The 26,284-nt window shown below is 43.5% G+C and overlaps 4 protein-coding genes across 4 annotated transcripts in view; 3 read left to right on the forward strand and 1 right to left on the reverse strand.

Moving 5' to 3' along the window:
* The window catches only part of LOC113432058 (uncharacterized), a 30,612-nt gene extending 4,374 nt beyond the window's left edge, over positions 1–26,238 (forward strand). Inside the window, exons 2-3 of the mRNA XM_087953014.1 lie at positions 19,839–20,086; positions 22,377–26,238. Coding sequence (XP_087809140.1) covers positions 22,899–24,914 — 2,016 coding nt within the window. The 5' untranslated portion in view covers positions 19,839–20,086; positions 22,377–22,898 and the 3' untranslated portion in view covers positions 24,915–26,238. The remainder of the gene's footprint in view (positions 1–19,838; positions 20,087–22,376) is intronic.
* The window catches only part of LOC113426492 (uncharacterized), an 807,865-nt gene that overhangs the window by 525,727 nt on the left and 255,854 nt on the right, over positions 1–26,284 (reverse strand). The window lies entirely within an intron of this gene.
* The window catches only part of LOC113428307 (uncharacterized), a 43,947-nt gene that overhangs the window by 4,408 nt on the left and 13,255 nt on the right, over positions 1–26,284 (forward strand). The window lies entirely within an intron of this gene.
* On the forward strand, positions 1,642–7,253 carry LOC113428309 (uncharacterized). Its single transcript, XM_087953373.1, is given in 3 exon segments — positions 1,642–2,237; positions 2,239–2,518; positions 6,093–7,253. Coding segments are annotated over 3 exon segments (1,467 nt in total). The 5' UTR covers positions 1,642–2,066; the 3' UTR covers positions 7,109–7,253.

A 26,284-nucleotide genomic window follows, 5' to 3' on the forward strand; every position in this document is an offset into this window, starting at 1 on the left:
TCCAAGAGGAAAGCAAAAATATAAATTGTAATGCAAGAGATATTAGACTGTTAACTTCATTCTTCAAAAAGTATTCTCTTCTTCTCTTATTAAGTTTGTAATCCACATAGGCCCACCAAGCCCCAGAATTCAACCATCAACTGTCTTATATCTTCAGAGGGAGAATTCACAGAGCAAAAAGTAAAAGAAAAGGAAAATATTTTGCTGTTCTCAGTTTCTATTCATTTTATCTGTTTATTTTCTGTATGACTTTATCAGTCTCTTGCAGCATTGTGGAGGAATTTGGGCCCACTCTTTCCCAGGGTTGTAGAGCAGGGGGTCACCAACCTTTTGGACCTCAGGGACCACCAAACTCAATTTTAAATCCTGTAGACCAGAGACCCTGGGAAAATCCAAAAAAAAAGTCTGCAGGAAAATTCCCCACCCCGTTTTCCTACCAACTGATCATTCTTTATTTGGGATTGCAGGATAACATCTCCAGCTCCGTTCTCAGGGGGAGAGAGACTTTTGGTTTAATGCAAGGAAAGCAGCAGAAACAGCAAAAGTCTTTCTCTCCCCCAAATTCCGCCAGAAATGAGTCTTTGTGAAACCTTGTTGCGCCGGTGCAGCCTCTTGGAGCAGGATGCCTTGCAGGGTCCCTAAGAGTCATTTCCGGTGGAGTTTGGGGGATAGAAAGACTTTTGCTGCTTTCCTTGCGTGCAGCCAAAAGCAGAAGAAGAAAGAAGCGGAAAGAAGCAGCCCGGTGGCCAGGTGAGGCACATAGGGCAAGTTCCTCCCCTCTACCCTTTCCCCTGTCCCCTCATTACCTCATGTTGTTCGCAATGTAAGCAACACAAGCTTTGTGCTCCCGCAGGCCACATGGGCGGCGCAGCCTTGTGTTCCCGCATAGCCTGGATTAATTGCTTTGGGGGATGCTTTAAGGGTGACATTTCTCTGCAGATCACCACAATTTTCTCATGGACCACCAGTCATCCCGGCCCACTGGTTAGCATCCACTGTTGTAGAGTATCTTTTCCTTCATCAGTAGATGGCGGTCTCAGCTTAGGTTTCAGCGTTGTCTTAGTTCTAACAGCTATTAAATCCAATTTAAATTCAATTTATAAGAGCAAAGTCAATTATTAAAGTAGATAGATCCAGCATTATGAAATGTCTTTCCAAAATAACGCCTACCCAATTTAGCCATCCAATTTTTTGTGCTTTGAAATCTTTAATTTTTCCTCTCAGTTCTTTTCTTTAGGGTCTGTAGATTTTTCTCTATGTGATTCTTCGCCACCTTAATATATAGTTAAGAGTCTCTTTTGGATTTTTCCCTCTTTTCCTTTTAAGGTTAGGCTTTGAGTAAAAAAGGAATCACCTCAGCCAGATCTGGGTAGTCTTCCATGTGTCAAATGAATCATGATTAATGAAAGAGCTTATTGGAGCATTGTGGCATGTTTGCTTTTTCATTGTAATGTAAACACTTTTCTTTTTTTCTCATTTTCTGCAACCATTTTATCTACAATTAAAGATACAATTATTTGAATCTTATTATGGACAACAGGATGACAAGCAACACTGAATAACAAAGCAAGTCAATCCAGAAATCAAAAGATTATCCATTTCCCTCAGAAAGCCACACAATTCTTCCACGGCAGGTGAGAGAGAAACAAGAAAAAATCAAGAAGAGATTTCTAGCTGTGAAAATTAGAGTTTGAAATTCAAGCATACATTACATGAAAAGTCAAGGGAGATTATTTTTCCATTCAGCAAAAGAGGGAAATATCTGGAAGTTACTAGGGAGGTAAAGGTCATTTGGAAAGCCATGTAGAGCAGACAGTGTTGCAGGCCTCACTCTGAGAGGAAGAAAATCACCAATAAATCAAAGCACAACTAAACCAAGGGATCATCCATATTTCTGACCTCCTCACGAATATTAGTTATGGAAAAGCTTCATAGATGTGCCTGTTGTGGAAAGATACAACTTGCAAAACAGCTGATAATGCATCAGAGGACCCTGACAGGAGAAAAGCCGTACAAATATTCTGAATGTGGCAAAACCTTTGGTCAGAACAACTCCGTTGTGGTTCATGGAAGGACCCACAAAGGAAAGAAGCCCTACAAATGCTCCCAATGCGGTAAATTCTTTAGCGAGCATGGCAACGTGGACTCATACCAAGGAAAAACCGTTTCAATGTCCTGATTGTGGGAAAAGCTTCAGTAACAATTCCAACTTAGTTCAACAGCAGAGGACTCACAACAGGAGAGAGACCCTTTGAATGTCCTGATTGTGGGAGAAGTTTCAGTCAAAATTCTCATCTCGTTTCACACCAGAAGACTCACACAGGAGAGAAACCCTTTGAATGCCCTGTTTGTGGGAACAGTTTCAGTCACAATTCCAGCCTGGTGGAACACCAGAGGACTCACACAGGAGAGAGACTCTTTGAATGTCCTGATTGTGGGAGAAGTTTCAGTCAAAATTCTCATCTCGTTTCACACCAGAGGACTCACACAAGAGAGAAACCCTTTGAATGTTCAGACTGTGGGAAAGATCTCTGTATTAGAGTGAGCCTTATGAATCATGGGGAGAAACCATTCAACTGAGTATGGACGGTGCTTCAGGCAACATTCCACCCTTATCATGCACAGGAAAATCCACATGAGGCCTCAAGTGAGAAGTGTAGAGAATGCTTGAATTTCATTTCTCATGTCCCATTGTAAGTCCAGCTGAGAAATTGACTCTTTAATTTGATTACAAAGAATTTGTAATGGTATTAGATGGGGAAGAGGAAAGAAAAAATTAGGACATATTACTCTGATAATGGTTATCTGGCCTTTAGCCTAAGAAGTTGCTGGATATTTGGGCAATTATGTAAAAATGTTTTTGGGAGTGTTCTTTGCATTTTTGTGATGGTAGATGATAGAAATGCTACGTGCCATGAGTCCCAGCCTTTTTCTCCATGTGTGCCCCAAGATTTTCAGCCTTAGAATTCTCCAGCCAGAATCTTTTGGGGATTGGAGCGTTGGGATTATAGTTAAGAGATTGAGAAAGCAAGAGGAGAAGAGACATGGGGCTGAGGTGGATGGTTTTCAATGTTCTTCTTTTCCTAACAGTCCCAGAAATTCAGTGCACCAAGCATGTTTGTTCAAGATTGTGTCAAGAATGAGGCACGCAAGTGGAAGAAATCATATGAATTGCAAATATATTGGGGGAGGTTGGGGCAGTGACAAAAGCAGTGTAAAATTTCAGATGTAAAAGCTGTTCTGCCCTGTAGGTGCCTTTCATGCTTCAAAAGCTATAGCAAGCAATTAGATTGAAACATGTCAGTTGAGCAATCATCAAATTCATCAAATTCCTGATTAACAATAGCACAGGACTGACTGTAACCATATTTTTCATGCTTGAAAGACATGGATTATCTCCATACTGTAGGTGCGTATTTTTCTCTCTCTCTGAATGTATATACCTGCAAATGTATAATCTCTCCCAGGACTTCCAGATAAGCAGTCAAGTGAAAAAGAAAATACACTCCCCTTGACTTCTATGATTTTATATATTGGGATGTAGTAAAAATCATTTGGCCTGTGCCATTCTTCAGTTTCCTCCACAACCTCTGGAGCCACACTTACACTCCCTGTCAGCTGTTCCTCCTCTCCCTTGGAATCAGACTCCAACAGGGGCATGACAGAGGAAGCCAGAGCTGGGCCGCATAGGAACTTGCTAGTAAAGGCTGGCAAGCAAGCGAGGGAGCCAGGCGCGAGTGGCCAAAGAAGATGAGGCGAGAAGAGTGGGTGTATCTATAAGGTGGGGCGGGGTCAGCCAGGAGTGGGATTTGGGGGCTCACTGAGCTGCACAGAGTCTTAGCTAGGGGATCACTCAAGCCCCCAGCAGCCACACCTGCTTCTCAGCCTCATACATACAGAGCAAACGCAAACTCATCACATGGTATTGGGACCTTCTGTGAGGAGACGGTGCATGGAATATTCCCTCTGGCGCTGTGAGACGTGTAAATGTGTGCTCTGTAAGATTGGATGAAGAAAGAGGTGGTTGTTGGGAAAGAAGTGGGGACAGTGAGTAAAGGGCCTCTGGAGGAGGGGAAATGGGACTGTCAGACGGTGTTCCATTCAAAATCCAAGAAAGAAATACTTAGACTCTTTTAATTAGAGAAAAGATATCTTTTACTGGAAATGAAGTGGTAGCAACTAGAGAATTCTGAATCTGAGGAAATAGGTGTGTAAATCACATATACAAAGTGATGGAAATGTTCCCACCCCCAATAGTTCAAATGGTTCTTCCAATTAAAAGTTGTGAATATCATCATGTGGACATCTTCAGGTGGTGATGAAGTTTCTGTCCGTTGACCTTGGCATACTTTGATAAAGGTTTGCAGCTGCGCAGAGAAGAGAAAGCTGAGCAAGAAACAGAAACCTAAGCAAGAATGCACTCTCCCTCCTCCTCTTTTCATACAATGCTAGTTTATACCACCTCCAGCTCGCTTCCCAACTTGTCCCCCCTCCTCCCCCTGTTACTTATGGCAGCCGAAAGATGCAAAGCAATAGTAGAAGATCTTGAAGGCTGACATTGACGGAGGTAAGCGAGCCAAGCTGGTGAGTCTGCAGTGGGAGCAAGTGGAGCAGTGAGGGGGCAGGTTTTGAAAGATACATATCTCACAGCGCTGGAACGACTTTCCCAAGCACCACTCTCGATTCTTGGGCAGGTTTTGGATTTCACTGTCCTGGCAGGCCGTAAAAACCTCAGACAAAGAGCTCCATGATCCCACACGCTTGTAAACCTCTTCCCTTGCTGGTGCCCTCTTCGGCCAGGTGCGGAGAGGCTGTGTCTTCTGGAGCAGGGAAGACAGCGCTCTGGCAGGCTGGAGAAGAGCCAGGAGGGAGCAGATCAGCCAACAGCATTCAGAAAATTGTACGCACTGTGAGGTGGCCTAAGGCCCACCCACTGTGGTGAGTGGGACGCGTGACCTGCATGGTAGGTCATAGCAAAGGCAGGCAGGCAGGTGAGGCACGGAGATCAGCTGGGCTGCAGGGACCGCGTGGAGCGAGCGAAGGAGCCAGAGAGCTGTAAGCATGATTAGCTATCGGACAAGGCAGGTGAGTCGAGATAAGGAGTGACTGGGGGGCAGGTAGAAGGGTGGGGCCAGCCAGTGGTGGCACTTTCCAGTTTGCCAAACTGCGCATTATCTCCCTGGTTCGTGCGCCTGAATCGGGGAGAACCAGCAGCAGCCCACTTCTGGGTCTGGATTAGAAGATCTCCAAGATCCTTTCAAATTCTATTATTCTTTTCTGTTGCAATGATATTTTTTATGTCCTGATAAGTAAAACCAAAGATATCAAAGAGGGTGTTCTTTCTTTTTCACTTGCCTGTATTTGAAAACAACCCTTTGCTCTGCTAAGAATTTGTGATTGACCCAGTCAACAAATGAATTTCATCATTGAATGGATATTTGAACCTGGATCTGGGTAGCCTTCCATGTGTCAAATGAATCATGATTAATGTAAGAGCGTATTGGAGCATTGAGGCATGTTTGCTTTGTCATTGTAATGTAAACGTTTTCTTTTTTTCTCATCCTCTGCAACCATTTTATGCACAATTAAAGATACCCTTTTATTTGAATCTTATAGACAAAGAGGATGGCAATAACAGCACTCTGGACAACTGAGGATAAGAAGCAACACTGAAAAGCAAAACAAGTGAGTCCAGAAATCAAAGTATTTTCCATTTCCTTCGGAGAGCTACATAATTCTTCACCTTCCTCATCAGGTGAGAGAGAAACTAGAGAAAATCAGAACAACTCCAGCTCATGATACATCTGAGAATTCATACAGGATAGAAACATTTGAACGTGTTTTTTGTGGGAAAAATTTCAGTATCAATTCTAATCTCATTAGCCACCAGATGATTCACACAGGCGAGAAACTCTGTAAATGTCTTGAATGTGGGAATAGTTTCAGTCAGAATTCTCATCTCCTTGCACACCTGAGAACTCACACAGGAGAGAAACTGTTTGAATATCCTGATTGTGGGAAACTTTTGAGTCAGAATTCCCACATTAGCCACCAGAGGACTCACACAGGAGAGAAACTCTTTGAATGTCCAGATTGTGGGAGAAGTTTCAGTACCAATTCCAGCCTGGTGAAACACCAGAGGACTCACACAGGAGAGAAACCGTTTAAATGTCCTAATTGTAAGAAAAGTTTCAGTCACAATTCCAGCCTGGTGATACATCAGAGATCTCACACAGGAGAGAAACCCTTTGAATGTCCTGATTGTGGGAAAAGTTTCAGTCAGAATTCCAGCTTGGTGATACACCAGAGATCTCACACAGGAGAGAAACCCTTTGAATGTCCTGATTGTAGGAAAAGTTTTAGTAACAATTCCAACCTTATTAACCACCAGAAGATTCACACAGGAGAGAAACCCTTTGAATGTCCTGACTGTGGAAAAAGTTTCAGTACCAATTCCAGCCTTGTGATACATCAGAGGACTCATACAGGAGAGAAACCCTTTGAATGTCCTAATTGTGGGAAAAGTTTCAGTCAGAATTCCAGCCTGGTGATACACCAGAGAACTCACACAGGAGAGAAACCCTTTGAATGTCCTGATTGTGAGAAAAGATTTAGTACCAATTCCCACCTTATTAGCCACCAGAGGACTCATACAGGAGAGAAACCCTTTGAATGTCCTAATTGTGGGAAAAGTTTCAGTCAGAATTCCAGCCTGGTGAAACACCAGAGGATTCACACAGGAGAGAAACCCTTTGAATGTTCTGATTGTGGAAAAAGTTTCTCTCAGAATTCCCAGCTCGTGATACACCAGAGGACTCACACAGGAGTGAAACCCTTTAAATGTCCTGATTGTGGGAGAAGTTTCAGTCACAATTCCAGCCTGGTGAGACATCAGAGAACTCACATAGGAGAGAAACCTTATGAGTGTCCAGACTGTGGGAAAGATCTCAGTACTAGGGTTAACCTTCTAAATCATATGCTTATACACACAGGGGAGAAACCATTTAAGTGCCCCAAGTGTGGACGGTCCTTCAGGAAACATTCCGCCCTTATTGCACACAAGAAAATCCACCTGAGACCCAAAGTGATCAGTATAGGGAAGGCATGAATTTCATTTCTTTTTTTAAATACAGTTTATTGATTTTACAATTAAAATAGACCAACAACACACACATAAATGTAAGAGAGAAAAGGAAAATAAAAAAAAAAGAAAGAAAAAGACAGAAAACAATTAAAAACATTTCCATCTTCAACAGTTTGTGAGACCTCCTTTTTATCCTTATTTTATGCCATATACACAATCCTTACATATATATATATATATATCACTACTACGATTCTATCATATTCTTTTGCCTTTTAGTGTGAAAACTGTCTTTGGTCTATCCATTTGTACCAGCAGTTCCAGCTGTCGTAATATATTGAAGTGTCTTTATCTTTTAATGCCAAGGTTAATTTGTCCATTTCTGCACAACTTGAAATTTTTTGAATAATCATTTCCTCTGATGGAATATGAGGCTGTTTCCAACATTGTGCAAAAGCCAATCTGGCCACTGTCAAAATATGTATTATTATATATTTCCCTTTTTTGGGTAGTTTTTTTTATCAAAGATCCCTAATAGAAAGGACTCTGGTTTAAATTCGACCTGTTCTCTTGTCATTTCCTCCAGCCAATTTCTAATTTTCTGCCAATATTTTTGAGCTTCTGTACAAGACCACCACATATGGAAGAAAGTTCCCTCTTTTTTTTTTGCATTTCCAGCAGTTCGGACTCATATTGGGGTGTATCTTCACTAATCTCGAAGGAGGAAGGTGCCACCTGTAAAACATTTTATAGGAATTTTCTTTGTACGCTACCGATTTTGTGATTTTATTATTTCTACCCCAGACCTTTTCCCATTCTGTTAAGGTGATACTACGTCCTATATTCCTACTCCAGGCTATCATGTTCCCTTTAACAATTTCTTCCTCTAATTCTACCTGTAATAAATAATTATAAAATTTTGTTATATTTTTTTTGCCTGATCCTAATAAAATTTTATCTAATTGCTGGAGTTTATTATTAATTCCAAATTCTTTCTTGTCCTGTTTGTATCTGCTTTGAATTTGAAGATATGCCCACCGATTAATTTTTAATCCCTGATCTTGAAGGTCTTGCCACAATTTCAGATTTCCTTGCGTATCCAATAGGTCCTTATATTTAATCATTTTAGTAATATCCAGATTATTTGGGTGGATCATCGCCTCCATTGTTGAGATCCAGATTGGCATCTTTAAATAGTGTTTTTTCCGTATTTTCTTCCAATTGGTCAGTAATGAATCTCTGATTAGGTGTCTGTGAAAATATTTCTGGCTAGTTTTCCCAATATCCCATAAAAAAGCATGCCACCCCCTCTGTAAGTCATGGCCTTCTAAGAGTAATATTCTCTTATTGGTTAAATTCACCCATTCCTTCAACCATACTAAAGAGGCCGCACTATAATACAACTCCCAATTTGGGAGTGCCAGCCCTCCCCTGCTCTTCATATCTTGCATTGCCTTTAAATTTATTCTAGGTTTTTTCCCTTGCCAGATGAATTTTGCAGTTATCTTCTTGTGTTCTTCAAAAAACTTTTTGTGTACTTTAATTGGAATCGTCTGAAATATATAGAGGAATTTTGGAAGAATATTCATTTTAATAGCAGCAATCCTGCCTAATAGTGAAAGTTGCAGTTTGCCCCATGTTTCTAAATCCTTCTTTACCTGTTGCATTAATTTGTCATAATTGTTTTCCTTTTGTGTCTTACAATGTGCTGTCAACCATATTTCTAAATATTTAGCTTTCTTTATCACTTGTAGTCCCATAACTTCTTCTAGTTCTAATTTCTGTTTTCCTGTTAAATTTTTAGTCATTAATTTCATTTTCTTCCTATTAATTTTTAGTCCTGCTACTGCTCCAAATTGTTCTAATTCATTCATCACTTTTTGTCCTCTTTCTGTTGGTTCTTCAATGAAAAAAATCATATCATCCACAAACGCTTGCAACTTATATTCTTCTTTCTTAACCTTTAATCCTTTTATGTCTGGGTTCTGTCTAGTTCGCGTTAATAATGCTTCTAGTGATAATATGAAGAGCAGGGGTGAGAGTGGGCAGCCCTGTCTGACTCCTTTTCTATTTTTATTTTCTATTTCTAATTTCATTTCTAACGTCCCATTATAAGTCCAGCTGAGAAACTGACTTATTTAATTTGACTGCAAAGAATTTGCCTGATTTTTTTTGTAGACAAATATGTAAGAAGGATGTGGTGGCTCAGTGGCTAAGACGCTGAGCTTGTCAATCAAAAAGGTCAGCAATTCAGTGGTTTGAATCCCTAGCACCATGTAACAGTGAGCTCCCATTACTTGTCCCAGCTTCTGTCAACCTAGCAGTTCAAAAGCATGTAAAAATGCAAGTAGAAAAATAGGGACCACTTTGATGGGAAGGTAAAAGCATTCTGTACACCTTCTGTGTTTAGTCATGCTGGCCACATGACCATGGAGACGTCTTTGGACAGCGCTGGCTCTTAACGAGATGAGCACCGCCCCCTAGAGCCGGAAACGACTAGCACATATGTGCAAGTGGAACCTTTACCTTTATGTAATGATATTAGATGGGAAGGAGAAAAGAAGAAATTGCAACGTATTAGTTTGATAATGGCTATTTGGCCATCAGCAGCAGAACTTGCTTGGATATTTATTTTTGCAGAAATTGTGCAATTATGTAAAAATATTTTGGGAGTGTTCTTTGCATTTTTATCATGGTAGATGATAGAAATACCACATACAGAGTCCCAGCCTTTGTCTTCCTTGCCTGCCCCGAGATTTTCAGCCCCAGAATTCTCCAGCCAGCATCTCTTGGGGACAGGAACACTCAGACTATAGTTAGAGATTGTGGCTCCTCATATAATGAGAAAGCGAAAGAAGAAGCCGAAGGGTTTCAAAGTTTATCTTTTCCAAACAGTTTCAAGAATTCAGCACACCAAGCATGTCTGTTCAGATTGTGTCAAGAATGAGGCACACCAGTGGAAGTTACCATATGAATAGCAAGTATATTGGGGGAGTTTGGGGCAGTGACAAAACCAGAATAAAACTTCAGATGTAAAAGCTGTTGTGCCTTGCAGGTGGTCTTCATTGGAGAAGAGCTGTAGGAATATTGAGTTGAGCAGAAAAGGGATTGTGGTTTTGACCACAGGATCTCCAGCTTTATTCACAACTACTGCTGTGATCTTCGTTTGCAAGTGATTTCGAATTTAAACATATGCAAAATTTCTAAAATTTAAAATAGTGTGTGTTTATGCATTGCGGGGTGGTGTTGGGACAACAGAATGGAGCTGAGTGTTTACTGGCCGGATGCCCTTCCTGTTGCCAATGTGGAGTTTGCAGCATATATATTCTCATTGTGTCCAGAGAGAGAAATATCTGCCTCTACCTAGGATTGAAGTCACACCTCCTGATTGTGAAGTGAGAGCTCCACTTCTAGTTCACTGCACCACACTAAAATAGTAAAATATATATTTAATCAACTTTCGTTCTTTCCTTGGTGTGACATTTTAGTGCACCATCTTTATCATGTCTCATTGTAGTTAGGAATTGGAAATGCTTGCAATGATCCCAAAGCCTCTGAATCTCTTACAAGGCTATATAACAATATCAAGCAAAATTAAATAAAGCCAACCTAAGAGTCGTAGGGGATGGTCTACAGCAGGGGTCACCAACCTTTTGGACCTCAGGGACCACCAAACTCGTAATTTTAAATCCTGCAGACCACTAATAGGAATTTTGATTGACGGTGGCTTGCTGACATTGGTGGGAGAGAGATCTGATCTAAACCCTCGCTCCTTCCCTCTCTCTCTCTCTCTCTCTCACACACACACACACACACAAACACACAGAGGCATGGGTGGGATTCAAATTTCTTAACCGGTTCTGTGGACGTGGCCTAATTTGTGGGTGTGGATTGGTGGTCATGTGACTGGCTGGGCATGGCTTGTATGTAAATATTATAAATATTGATGTAAATATTGATATTTTTATTAAAAAAGAGCAACTTTTACCCAAAATCAGGCAAAGCAGGCAGGCAGATTGAGTTGCTCACACAATCACAGATTTATTCAGAGATCTACCTTTCTGCCATCAGCTACCTGAGTCTGCACTGAATTATAGAAGCTTCTGTCCTAAGGAAGGTTTTAAGCAGAGCCGAAGATCTAAATATTAGCTAGAAAGCCAATGGTTTCCTGCTTTCTGGCTAATCTAAACCTCCCGGCACAACAGAATAGCTGATGGTTGGGGGGAAAAAAGGAAAAATAGCAACTTAGGCAAGTTTGCCAGGTAAGGAGTAAGTGGGCAGGGAGGGTTCCTGCACGTCATGTGGGTGGCGCAGCCTTGTGTTCCCATGCAGCCTGGATTAATTGCTTTGGAGGATGCTCTGGGGGTGACATTTCTCTGCGGCCCACCAAAATTTTCTCCCGGACCAGTTGGCAACCACTGGTTTAAAACATATGTGACAATGGTTCTGAAATCACATTTACTAGTTCCTTCAGAACTGGGATGCAGTCATCCCAACCTAGTGATTTGAATTGGTCTAGAAAAGACAGTCCCCAGTGATAATTAGAATAGAATAGAATAGAATAGAATAGAATAGAATAGAATAGAATAGAATAGAATACTTTATTGGCCAAGTGTGATTGGACACACAAGGAATTTGTCTTGGTGTAAATACTCTCAATATACATAAAGAAAAGGTACATTTGTTAAGAATCAAGAATCATAATGTCATAAAGTACAATCAACAATCAAATCATACTAGGAAACAGTCAATATAAATCGTAAGGATACAAGCAACAAAGTTACAGTCCTACAATCAAAAGTGGGAGGGGATGGGTGATAAGGAGTGATGAGAAGATTAACAGTAATAGTAGTGCAGACTTTGTAAATAGTTGAACAGTGTTGAGGGAATTATTTGTCCAGCAGAGTGATAGCTTTCGGGAAAAAACTGTTTTTGTGTCTAGTTGTTCTGGTATGCAGTGCTCTATAGCGTCGTTTTGAGGGAAGGAGTTGAAACAGTTTATGTCCGGGATGTGAAGGGTCTGTTAATATTTTCACATCCCTCTTTTTTGACTCATGCAGTATACAGGTCCTCAATTGAAGGCAGGTGGGTAGTAATTGTTTTTTCTGCAGTCCTAATTATCCTCTGAAGTCTGTGTCTGTCCTGCTGGGTCGTTATCCACACAGACCACTGAGTTACATTCAGTAGCAATCGTCTGAGACGCTTCTGCACCCCAATAGTTGTATAGAGTAGACGGCTTAAAGTCTTGTTGTAAGTAAACACTGACAAGAAGCTGAATTGGGCCTGAGTGGGCACAGGAGGAAGAATCAGAGAGGAATTTCTGGTCCAGTGGGTCAAGGTGGTTTACATTCCCTGACCATGTCTCACAGAGCACATAGTTGCCATGCTGACCTTGTAGTTTCCCAAATGGGATTATTAAAAATATTCCATTAATCCTTAAGAGCCACAAGAAATTTATACAGTACATCTTTCTACAAACTAGTGCCTTTCAAGTCTTTTGCCCAAAATGTTTGGGAATAATAAATCTAACTCCTGTGGAGATTGGGAAGCTGCACAGAGATTCTTCCCTCTAGTAAGATTTAGGCTCTGGAAGGATGCAGATAGACAGAATCTCTCCTACCTAGATGTGGTTTGGAAGCAAGGAGAGTGGATGTTTCCAGTTGTTCTTCCATGTTTCATTATTCTATTGATAGGATGAAGCTGGAAATCATTTAGCGGCTGTGTACACAAACAAGAACTTCATAAATATTTAAGCCACAACACCTCCCTAATCTTGAGAAGCTAAACAGGTCAGGCTTCACTCTTCAACATTTTCTAAGTTGCAAAAGTAGGTTTTTGGGGAGTTATCCTGCACATCTACTCCCTGCAGTTTCCTTGGCAAGGTTTTTTGAAAGCAGATTTCCCCTTTCCATCGCCTGAGAGGACAGGACAGGCCAAGGTGTCTGAGATGGCTTTGTGCGGGACTCAAAATGAGCGTCTCTCAGGCTCTAGGCTAGTGACCACCCAACAGGGCCTTCTTCTTCCCCACAAAATCCATTCAGCTGTTCCTGCTGCTCCAGCCCCAAATTCAAGGTTGCAGCATTCAAGATCCAGTATCTTCTAAATCAGTGATCCCCAACCTTTTTGACGCCGCGGCCCGGTACCGGCATCAGCTGGGTGCCGCGGCCCGGTACCGGCATCAACTGGGTGCCGCCATCTTTCTACCCGGAAAAGCTCACCGGAAGCGCTGGCGCCACCATCTTTTTTTGATGAAAAAGTGCTTCCGGTGAGCTTTCTACCCGGAAAAGCTCACCGGAAGCACTTTTTTACCAGAAAAAGATGGCGGTGCCCAGCAACCAGCGGCCCGGTAAGACTTGTTCCGCGGACCGGTACCGGTCCGTGGACCGGCGGTTGGGGACTGGCGGTTGGGGACTCCTGTTCTAAATAACACATACTTTACACCTTTCAATCTGTCAAATTTTGATTCTGAGGAAATGGGCTGATTCCTCTGAGTGGGGACATATGGCTTTTTACTCCGCCCTGTAGACCATTGGTCGCCAACCGGTTGGCTGGGGACCACTGGTGGTATGTGAGAAAATTTTGATGGACCGCTGATAATGTCTCCCCCAAAGCACTCCCGCCAAAGCAATTAATCCAGGCTATGAGGAAACATAAGGCTGCACCACCCATATGGCCCGCCCACCCGCTGGCCCCCACCCTTCGGCCAAGTGCAAACCTTACGTTGAGTAGAGCCACACAAGCTGGAACTGGAAGGTAAAGCAATGGCGGGGGAGGGAAATCCGCCCCGGTTTGGCTTGCTGACCTTGGTGGGAAAGTCGGTCCCATATTCCAGAGCTGCAGTAGTCACACTACTTTGGCTTTTTGGTCATCCCAGAGCAGCTCCTTCAGTCCATGGCAGGCCGGTGCACCTGGGATGCTACTCTGGGATGGCCAAAGAGCCAGTCTTGTGACTACTGCAGCTTTGGAATATGGGACCGACTTTCCCACCAACTGGTCAGCCAGCCACCGTCAGATATTGTGGGGAGGAAGAAGATCCAGTTTGGTGTAGTGATGAAGAAACCAGGTTAGAGGCAGAGAAACGCTCAGTTCCAGTCCCACCTGAAGGGCAAAACCACCTGTTCAACTTTGGCCAGTCCTCTCAGGCCTAGGAAGCAGGAAAAGTCGGGGGGAGACACTTCCAAAAACCGTTGCCAAGGAAACTGCAAGGCCAGGCATCAAGACTGACCCAAAGGCACAAAAAACGGAGCTAAGTAGCGTCAAAATTCTCTATTTCACTTGGCTCGGTTGCAAAAGTCAGTTCCTAGGAGGCGAACACGATCTGCTGCCACGTAATCAGTGAAAACATCTTCCAAACGCCATGGTGGAGCCTTGATAAAGCGTGTTTTTCCACCTCCAGTCGCTAGATGGCGGTCAGGCAACATCTGTGCCAAGAAAGACATCAATCCAGTACTGCCATCCGTGCTTGAGCTTAAAAAAGCAGTTCTAAACTACATAGTATTGCAATGCTAGAAAGAATTGGAGGAAAGGAGAAAGGAAGGGGAACTTCCTCTTCCGGATGACTCATGGGAGGAAGGTGGAATGCAGAGCGGCTTTTCTGATCTTCCCAGGATGGAAGCAGCAGCTGGCAGGTGAGTTGGAGGCATCAGGTGGGAGGAGAGTCCGGGAGCAAGTCGGGCTGTTCGGTTCCCTCCACGGCCTGGAAGCAGAGAAGCAACTGGGCTGAACCGTGCCAGCTGCTGCTGCTGCTCCTGCAGGTTCCTTCCCTCCCCAGATCGGAGCCCGCTGGGGCTGCAGGCTGTGAAACTGGTGGCTGCAATTTTCTGCTGGGGGCGGGGGGAGGTCTAAAAGCCTCTTTCAAGTGACGGTGGATCCTTTGGGAATGGCTCCCCTCCAGAGGTTGTGGGGGCTCCATCACTGGAGGGTCTTCAGAGGAGATTGGACAGCCGTTTGTTCAGAATGGAATAGGGTCTCCTGCCTGATCAGGGGATGGACTAGAAGACCTCCAAGGTCCCCCCAAATTCAATTATTCTGTAGTGGACCCGATGTTTTCTGGGTAAGAAAACCGGACTGCGGTGCTTCTAGTCTTTTTTAGGTTGTTGACAAAATGGGGTTGGGATAGCTGGTCCTTTATACATTGCTTGGGGTTTTCTGTTTGAACTGCTCCCCTGTTGACCCTATTATGCCATGAAAGTCCTGTCCTTCTTAATCCCACCAAGTGGAGCTGAAAGTGTTTTGTTTGTGAATAGTTTTTCATAATGGGCACAAAATCTCCACCTCTAAGAAGTTCAGGCATCTGCTGGAGGCAGTTGGGACCGTTTCCTACCTTTGTGAAGGTTTTTTTCCTCCATTTTTCCTTGGGGAAATATAATATTCTGCCTCTTTTAACATTCACCAGAATATTTCATTCTTCTGGGGCTGCCCACAAAATTAATACCAAAGATTTAAATCAAGGACACATGGGGAAGACTGGGGCGGAGTGGGGGAGGGAGGTGGGAGGTGGGATCTACTACTCAATCAAGGACAACCTTAGGTAGTCCTCACCTACCATTGGTTCACTGAGCCTTCCAAGTTACAATGGCGCTGGAGAAGCAGATGTAGTTATGAAGGTACAGGAAAAGGAGTTGCACCAATTCAGATTCTGGCATCTGGTGCACTTTTATATCATGGTTTCAGCATCCCACACTCATAATCCTTATTTGTGACTTTCCCAGCTGCCTTCTGACAAACAAACTCAGTGGGGATGCCAGCAGGAAGTTGCAAGCCATGGCCATGTGAAATTGCCACCCACAATGATTTTTTTTAAGAACTGCAGAGGAACAGATGTAAGTTGACACCGTCATTTGAAATCAGGCTTTATGATCAGGCCTCTTAGTGACACAGATGCTGGTCCCAATTGCAGTCAGTAAGTGAGGACTACTTCAATTGGGATGTTACCAAAGGGGTTGTGGAAAGTATTTTCTGCCCTTACTTGGAGCTCAGGACTTCCATGGGAGGGGGTGGAGGAGGGTCACCTCAGCCAGCCCGAATTTCCAAAAAGAAGAAATAAAAAGAGTGGCGAACAGCCCCAAGGAGAGCTTGCGGGTTTTGCCCACCCACGGCCCTCTCAGAGACAGAGACAGACGGGTGAGAGCGAGCCATAGAGAGACACAGAGAGAGGGGAAGATAGGGAGAGGGAGAGAGAGGGGCAGAGATATACAGAAAAGTGGGGAGAGAGAGACAGAGAAGGGTTTTGTGGCTGGGTAGGCATGGATAGGGGGTCATGTGACTAGGTGGAGTGACTGACTTCGAGTTGGCCATGCCCACCCAGGTTTTGTGGCTCCTGATGCCCCCCCCACCCCCACCCCGTGGGAAACTGGTCCAAATGGCTCTTTTCGTGTTTAAGCTTGCAGACCCCTGGGCTAGTAGTTTCCTGTGAAAGTTTTCATGGTCTCAGAAGCTTGTTGAGGCCTGAACTTCAGCCTTGCCATCTCAATAGACGAGCAATCATCAAATTCATCAGATTCCTGATTAACATTACTGCAGAAGGTTTGACTGAAACCATTTTGAGATATTTTTCAAGCTTGAAAGACATGGATTTTCTCCATATTGTGTGTGTGTGTTATTTCTCTCTGAAATGTGTGTGTGTGTGTCGTATATCGTATATACCTCCAAATGTATACTCTCTCCCCAGGACTTCCAGATAAACAGTCATGTGAAAAAGAAACTACACTCTCCTTGACTTCTATGATTTTATATATCAGGACATAGTAAAAATCATTTGGTCTTTAGAAGTTCTTAAAAGTAGATAAATACAACCACAAATGAACATGTCATATTACATCAGATCATCATTTATTTTATAAAAAGAAAGCCAAAACAAAGAAGTGTGTGGAAAATGTGTGATTCAATAATTTGTAGAACCAGCAACAACTAGAAGTAATTATTTTCTGTGTGACTTTATGAGTCACTTGCAGCATTGTAGAGGAATTTTGGCCCATCTTTTTACAACGTTGTTTCAGTCCATTGAGGTTTTTTATGCACAACTCTCTTGTGGTCCCGCCAATCGGGTTGAGGTCTGGATTTTGACTGCCATTGCAACCCCTTGATCCTTTTCTTTTTTTAGCCATTCTGTTGTAGATTTCCTGATGTGTTTGCAACCATTGTCCTGTTGCATAATCCCATGTCAGCCTATCTTTAGCTACTGGACAGATGGCCTCTCTTTTGACTCTAGAATACTTCGGTATACAAAGGAATTCATGGACGACTCAAAGAGTGCAAGGTGTCCAGATCTTATGGCTGCAAAACAAGCCCAAATCATCACCTCTCCACCTCCGTTGTTGACCGTTTGTATGAGATGCCTTGTGCTGATATGCTGTGTTTGGTTTTCATCAAACGTATCACTGTGCATTATGGGCAAATATCTCCACTTTGGTGTTGTCTGTGACAAGGATAGTGTTCCAGAATCATGTGATTTGTTCAGGTACAACTTTGCAAACATCAGCCGTGCTTCTAGGACCTTTTTAGAGAGAAGAGACTTTGCCTTGTGTAGCCCTTCCAAACGAAGCATACTTGTTCAGTCTTTTTCTAATTGCAATGTCATGAGTCTTAACATTTGACATATTAACTGAAGCCTGTAGAGTCTGAGATATAACTCTTTGTTTCTTAACAATTGATCAAGGGCACTTTATTAGCAGTAGTTGACTGGTACTTCGCCTCATTAAGCAATGGAAGCACTGAGAAATTTCCTACTGGTGAGACAATTAACCAGCAGAATGGCTTGCCTTCAGTAATTGTGATAACAGATAATCAGAGTTGGGAGGGACCTTGTAGGTCATCTAGTTCAACCCCCTGCCCAAGCGGGAGACCCTACACCATTTCTGACAAATGGCAGTCCAATCTCTTCTTGAAAGTCTCAAGTGATGGCACTCCCACAACTTCCGAGGGTAAGCTGTTCCATTGGTTGGTTGTTCTCACTGTCAGAAAGTTTCTCCTTATTTCCAGGTTAAATCTCTCCTTGTTCAGTTTCCATCCATTATTCCTTGTCTGGCCTACAGGCACTTTAGAAAATAGCTTGACCCCCTTCCTCTCTGTGGCAGCCCCTCAAATAATGGAAGACTGCTATCATGTCTCCCCTGGTCCTTGTCTTCACCAGACTAGCCAAACCCAGTTCCTGCAACCGTTCATTGTATGTTTAAACCTCCAGTCCCCTAATCATCCTGATTGCTCTTCTCTGTACCTTTTCTAGAGTCTCAACATCTTTTTTATAATGTGGTGAACAAAACTGGATGCAGTACTCTAGGTGTGGTCTTACTAAGACTTTATAGAGTGGTGTTACTCCTTCCCTTGATCTTGATTGTATCCCCCTGTTAATATAGTTTAGGATTGCATTAGCTCTTTTGGCTGCTGCTGCACACTGCTGGCTCATATTTAGCTGGTTGTCCACTAAGACTCCAAGATCTCTCTCACAGTTACTGCTATTGAGCCTGGTTACACCCAGTCTATTTGTGTACTTTTGGTTTTTTCTTGTCTAAGGGTAGGACTTTACTTTTCTCTACATTGAATTTCATTTTGTTACATACGGCCCAGTGTTCTAGTCTGTCAAGATCCATCTGGATCTTGAGCCTATCTTCTTGGGTATTAGCTATTCCTGCCAGCTTAGTATTATCTGCAAATTTGGTAAGTTCCCCTTCTATTCCCTCATCTAAGTCATTAATGAAGATATTGAAGAGTACTGGGTCTAAGACAGAACCTTGTGGCACCCCACTGCTTACTTCCCTCCATGTAGACTTAGACCCATTAAGGACTGCTCCATCACTGGAGTCTTTTCAGAAGAGGTGAGACAACCACTTATCTGAAATGTTGTAGGATCTCCTCATGGTGGGCTGCAAAGTTTTTAACAACCAGTTCCCTGCCCTAATGACTGTCTGGGTGGGCGTGGCTGGGTGATCATGTGAATGCCTGGGCATGGTCAACTCGACATCACTCAACACAATTGGCCCCTCCTCCCGGCCTCAACCAGATACGATATTTATTTATTACTACTGAACATCACTTAACGATGGCAAGGAAAATCCCAAAATGGAGCAAAACTCACTTAAATCTTGCTTAGCAATGGAAATTTTGGCTCAGTTGTGGCCATAAATCAAGGACTACCCCTAATGAGAATGTAGGATAAGAAGCCTACTTTGCTTACCCCTTTGGGGTGACTTTCAAGAAACATTTCAAGATGAAAGGTTTTGAGCACAGAGGGTGGTGGTATCGCTGAAGTTGGTGGGGCCGCCATGCTCGGCTGAGGGCTGCCAGAGGGAGGCAGGGAATCTGAACATGGGCAGCGGTCCCAGTGAGAAGGCCCTTCAGTAGCTTCTCACACGAGGAGGCGGGTGCTACCAGGCTGCCTTGGGGAATAAAGAGGCCTCCCAGCAGGCCAGGTTCATTCACTTGCTTGCTTTGCTGTCCTGCCTCTACTCTTGCAAGCTGCCTTTTCTCTTTCTGGCTCCCCTTGTCCCAAAAGCACTCTCCTCTCTGCTAGCAACCACCCCTTCTCCAGAATGGTTTCGACAGGATCCATATATGGGATGTATTCAGCTCTGTTTGGCTATAGACTGAATTGAAAAAACTGAAGACTTTGGGCTACCATTTCCAGGTCTTCTATTCAGTCTCGGCTAATATAGACAGTTGCTCAATTGCTCCTGTGTTGTTGTTTTTTTGCAAATAGAGAGACGCTGGCAGCTTAAAAATTACTTTTTTTTTTATTTTGGAATAATCCACACAACAGTCCTAAAGGGACTACAAGCATGGCAAGCAAATTGCCTCCGTGCTTCATTCGACTGAAAGAACAGCTACAGTCTCAGCAAGCTGCCTGCCTGTTCTACAACGGAGCCTCCTATAGCGCCCGATCGCATTTTCTTCCAACTCGCTCCCAAAACCTAGAAAAAGGAATTGGGAGCGTTGAAGATTCATTTGCCTGCGAGGAAGCCTGCCCGCATTAAGAGAGCACTACCTATTCAGCGCGCGGAGATCGAGGTATGGAGCCAAGAACAGTTAGCGCCTAACAGCTGACTGGCGGAGACTCATTCAGTGCTTTACTCAAGGATCACAGTAAGACGAAGGTATCGAGGGGCTCCTGAATTGAAAAGCCTGATAGGCAGCCTGCCCAAATAAGGGAGCGCTGCCTAAGCACGGCTGCGGATCAATTGGCACGCAGTTCCAGGTGCGGTAATTTCGGCGCTGTAGAGGTTAGATTTGGCGAGAACGCCACTTTGAAATAGACGGCCATTTTCCAAGTCAAGCCTGGTGTGCCTTTCAACTAATCCTTTCTGCCGTTGCACAGCCAAACAGCCTGGTGCTCCTTTTTCTGCTGATCTGCCAAGCAGTCTGGAGAAGGGGCTTTGGTAGACTTACCTGAGAATGCACCTTCTCAGATGGTGTAGACAGGATCCAGACCCACCCGTTTTTTTCTCGCTGTTATGGTCAGGACTGTATAAGACAGGGGTCCCCAACCACCGGTCCGCGGACCGGTACCGGTCCACGGAACAACTACCGGGCCGCTGGCTTGCTGGGCACCGCCATCTTTTTCATAAAAAGTGCTTCCGGTGAGCTTTCGGGTGAAGCTCACGGAAGCTTTTTCATCAAAAAGATGGCGGCGCAGCGCTTCCGGTGAGCTTTTCCGGGTAGAAAGCCATTTCTACCGGAAAGCTCACGGCGCTTCTTTTGATGAAACGGAAGCACTTTCCATAAAAAAGATGGCGGCGCCCAGCTGATGCCGGTACCGGGCCGCGGCACCCAGCTGATGCCGGTACCGGGCCGCGGCGTCAAAAAGGTTGGAGATCACTGGTATAAGAGACTACTGACTATGATTATTATATAAAGATGGGACCCATGCAGCAACTACAGGAAGACCTCGACTTCATTAAGAACTGGATATGGTAGCCCAAAGGAGGGGTGTCTTCATTTTTTTCTATTCAGTCTATAGCCGAACAGAGCTGAATACATCCCATACATGGATCCTGTCTACACCATCTGAGAAGGTGTGTTCTCAGGTAAGTCTACCAACGCTCCTTCTTCTCCCTCCTCGCTGCCGGGCAATCCCATGTGATGAAGGGCTCCACGGCGGCAATTTTTATAAAGATCTTTTAATAAAACCTCCAACGCGGCAGCCAAGGTCCAATCCCGAGCCAAAAAACCCAGCTCTCCCCTCCCCACCCGGCACGTTTGCTTCATCTCGCTAAATCAGGCCTAGAGCCTGAGGAAGGGTGAGAAATTCAATGGGTGGGGGGGAAGGACAGAAAGGCAACAGGGCGAGATTGATGAAAGTAAACTCAACTAACTTAACTTGGACTAGCAAAAGGCGGTGACGGCAGGGAATACAAAGGCCAACTGGAGCATTGGTGCAGCATTCGGTCATGTAGGCTTCAAAGAAAAGTTACTTCAGGGAAAGGGGCGCAACCTGCTGTCTAAAACAGAAGATCCTGCTAAGGTCCAGATCCTACAAAACAAGCCGTGGTGTTCAGTCTGTGCGTCCGGCTCCTGCCATTCTAAGCCTCCCCCTGCCTCACTTGCTTCCACCAGACTCGGTTCCCTCATTCTTCATCCAAATGTACACAGAACAAACATGCACACATCTCACAGCGCCAGAGGAACTCCCACACACGCTGTCTCCTCACAGAAGGTCCCAACGCCATGACATGTGTGCCTTTCTAAACCTCTTCTCCCCCCCCACCCACTTGCTTCCACTGTGAACTCACCAGCTCGGCTCGCTTACTTACCTCCATCCCGTGTCCCCTCCTTCAGAGGCCCCTTACTCAGTCTCCCCACTTCTTCCCCAACAACTGCCTCTTTCTTTGTCCAAATGTACACACAGAGCAAACATGCACGCATCTCATGGCAAACAGGTGTGACCCACCTCTGGGTCTCCTGGTGGAGCAGGGACTGGATTAGAAGATCTTTAAGATCCTTTCAAATTCTATTATTTTTTTCTGTTGTGATGATATTTTTATGTCCTGATAAGTAAAACCAAAGATATCAAAGAAGGTGTTCGTTCTTTTTTACTTGCCTGTATTTGAAAACAACCCTTTGCTCTTCTAAGAATTTGTGACTGACCCAGTCAACAAATGAATTTCTTTATTGAATGGATATTCGAACTTGGATATGGGTAGCCTTCCATGTGTCAAATGAATCATGATTAATGTAAGAGCTTATTGGAGCATTGTGGCATGTTTGCTTTGTGATTGTAATGTAAAAATTTTCCTTTTTTCTCATCTTCTGCAACCATTTTATGCACAATTAAAGATACCCTTTTATTTGAATCTTATAGACAAAGAGGATGGCAATAAGAGCACTCTGGACAACTGAGAATAACAAGCAACACCGAATAGCAAAGCAAGTCAGTAGAGAAGTCAAATTATTTCTATTTCCTTCGGAGAGCTACACAATTATTTACCTTCCTCAACAGGTGATAGAGAAACGTGATATATATTCGTGAAACGTGATAATATATTCAAGCATATATTACATGAAAAGATTATTTTTCCATTCAGCAAATGGGAAGTTACTGGGGAGGAAAAGGTCAATTGGAAAGCCACGTAGAGCAGACGGTGTTGAAGGCCTCACTGTGGGAGGAAGAAAACAGCTTGAATCAAAGCACTACTAAAGAAGAGACCATCCATATTTTTTACCTCCTCAAGAATATTAGTGGTGGAAAACCTCCATAGATGTGCCTCTTGTGGGAAAGATTCAGCTTGAAATCACAGCTGATTTTGCTTGAGAGGAACCAAACTGGAGAAAAACCTTACATATACTCTGAATGTGGCAAAACCTCTGATCAGAACAGCTCGTGATGCACCCGAGAATTCGCACAGGAGAGAAACAGTATGAATGTCCAGATTTTGAGACAAGTTTCAGTACCAATTCCAACTATATTAGCCACCAGATGACTCACACAGGTGAGAAATTCTGTAAATGTCTTGAATGTGGGAATAGTTTCACTCAGAATTCTCACCTCGTTGCACACCTGAGAACTCACACAGGAGAGAAACCCTTTGAGTGTCCTGACTGTGGGAAAAGTTTCACTAAACGTTCCAGCTTGGTTCAACACCAGAGGACTCACACAGGAGAGAAACCCTTTGAGTGTCCAGATTGTGGTAAAAGTTTCAGTCAGAATTCCAGCTTGGTTCGACACCAGAGGACTCACACGGGAGAGAAACCTTTTCAGTGTTCTTACTGTGGGAAAGGTTTCAGTACCAATTCCAACCTTATTATCCACCAGATGATTCACACAGGTGAGAAACTCTGTACATGTCGTGAATGTGGGATTAGTTTTAGTCGAAATTCTCACCTCGTTGCACACCTGAGAACTCACACAGGAGAGAAACCCTTTGAGTGTCCTGATTGTGGTAAAAGTTTCAGTCAGAATTCCAGCTTGGTTCAACACCAAAGGACTCACACAGGAGAGAAACCTTTTGAGTGTTCTTTCTGTGGGAAAGGTTTCAGTACCAATTCCAACCTTATTAGTCACCAGAGGCTTCATACAGGAGAGAAACCCTTTAAATGTCCTGATTGCGGGAGATGTTTTAGTACCAATTCCATCCTGGTGATACACCAGAGAATTCACACAGGGGAGAAACCCTTTGAATGTCCTGATTGTGGGAGAAGTTTCAGTCGGAATTCCAGCTTGGTTCAACACCAGAGGACTCATACAGGAGAGAAACCCTTTGAGTGTTCTCACTGTGGGAAAGGTTTCAGTACCAATTCCAACCTTATTAGCCACCAGAGACTTCACACAGGAGAGAAACCCTTTAAATGTCCTGATTGTGAGAGAAGTTTCAGTCACAACTCCAGCCTGGTAATACACCAAAGGACTCACACACCAGAGAAACCGTTTGAATGTCTTGATTCTGGAAAATGTTTCAATCTGAATTCCCATCTTATTAATCACCAGAGGATTCACACAGGAGAGAAACCCTTTGAATGTCCTGATTGTGGGAAAACTTTCAGTAAGAGTTCCCACCTCATTAGCCACAAGAGGATTCACACAGGAGAGAAACCGTTTGAATGTCCTGATTGTGAGAAAAGTTTCAGTACCAATTCTAGCCTATTGATGCATCTGAGAACTCATACAGGAGAGAAACCCTTTGAGTGCCCTGACTGTGGGAAACGTTTCACTAAAAATTCCAACTTGCTTCAACATCAGAGGACTCACACAGGCGACAAACCCTTTGAATGTCCTGATTGTGGGAAAAGTTTCAGTCAGAATTCCCGCCTGGTGATACACCAGAGGACTCACACAGGGGAGAAACCTTTTGAATGTCCCGATTGTGGGAAATGTTTCAGTCATAATTCCCACCTTATTAATCACCAGAGGATTCATACAGGAGAGAAACCCTTTGAATGCCCTGATTGTGGGAAAAGTTTCAGTACCAATTCCAGTCTAGTGGTACACCAGAGAACTCACACAGGCGAGAAACCCTTTGAATGTCCTGATTGTGAGAAAAGTTTCAGTATCAATTCCAGCCTGGTGGTACACCAGAGAACTCACACAGGCGAGAAACCCTTTGAATGTCCTGATTGTGAGAAAAGTTTCAGTACCAATTCCAACCTGGTGATGCACCTGAGAACTCACACAGGAGAGAAACCCTTTGGGTGTCCTGACTGTGGAAAATGTTTCACTAAAAATTCCAACTTGGTTCAACATCAGAGGACTCACACAGGAGAGAAACCTTTTGAATGTCCTGATTGTGGGAACAGTTTTAGTAAGAAGTCCCACCTTATTAATCACCAGAGAACTCACACAGGAGAGAAACCCTTTGAATGTCCTGTTTATGAGAAATGTTTCAGTGATAATTCCAGCTCGTGATACACCAGGGAAGTCACACAGGAGAGAAACCATTTAAAACCATCGTGATTGTGGGAGAATTTTCAGTCACAATTCCAGCCTGGTGAGACACCAGAGAACTCACACAGGAGTGAAACTTTATGAGCGTCCAGAATGTGGGAAAGATCGCAGTAGTAGGATTAATCTTCTAAATCATATGCTTATACACACAGGGGAGAAACCATTTAAGTGCCCCAAGTGTAGAACATCCTTCAGGAAACATCCCGCCCTTATTGCACACAAGAAAATCCACCTGAGGCCCTAAGTGATGAGTGTAGAGAAGGTTTGAATTTCTTTTATAGTCCCATTGTAAGTACAGTTGAGAAATTTAATTTGACTGTAAAGAATTTGCCTGATATTCGTAGGCAAATATCTCATGATATTAGATGGGAAGGAGAAAAGAAGAAATCGCAACATATTAGTTTGATAATGGCTATTTGGCCATCAGCAGCAGAAGTTGCTGGATATTTCTTTTTGCAGAAATTGTGCAATTACGTAAAAATATTTTGGGAGTGTTCTTTGCATTTTTATCACGGTAGATGATAGAAATGCCACATACAGAGTCCCAGCCTTTTTCTTCCTTGCCTGCCCCATGATTTTTAGCCGCAGAATTCTCCAGCCAGCATCTCTTGGGGATATGAGCACTCATACTATAGTTAGAGATTGTGGCTCCTCCTATAATGAGAAAGCAAGAGAAGAAGCAGAAGGGTTTCAAAGTTCATCTTTTCCAAACAGTTCCAAGAATTCAGCGCACCAAGCATGTCTGTTCAGATTGTGTCAAGAATGAGGCACACCAGTGGAAGTTACCATATGAGTAGAAAATATATTGGGGAGTTTGGGGCAGTGACAAACCCAGGGTAAAATTTCAGATGTACAGACTGTTGTGCCTTGCAGGTGACCTTCATGGAGAAGAGCTGTAGGAATATTGAGTTGAGGAGAAAAGGAATTGTAGTTTTGACCACAGGATCTCCATCTATAATCGCAACTCCTGCTGTGATCTCCTTCGCTTGCAAGTGATTTCGAATTTAAACATTTAAACTTATGCAAAATTTCTAAAATTTAAAATAGTGTGTGTGTGTATGCGTTGCGAGGTGGTGTTGGGATAATTGAATGGAGCTGAATGTTTATTGGCCAGATGCCCTTCCTGTCACCAATGCGGAGTTCGCAGCATATATATTCTCATTGTGCCCAGAGAGAGGAACATCTACCTCTACCTAGGATCGAACTCACAACCTGCTGATTGTGAAGCAAGAGCTCCACTTCTAGTTCACCGCACCACACTAAAATAGTAAAAATATATTTAATCCATTTTCCTTCTTTTCTTTCCTTGGTGTCACATTTTAATGCACCAT

This window comes from Notechis scutatus, chromosome 2 (assembly GCF_049901735.1).
Source record: "Notechis scutatus isolate UNSWTSFEM ecotype Mainland chromosome 2, rNotScu1.2, whole genome shotgun sequence".
NCBI lineage: Eukaryota > Metazoa > Chordata > Lepidosauria > Squamata > Elapidae > Notechis > Notechis scutatus.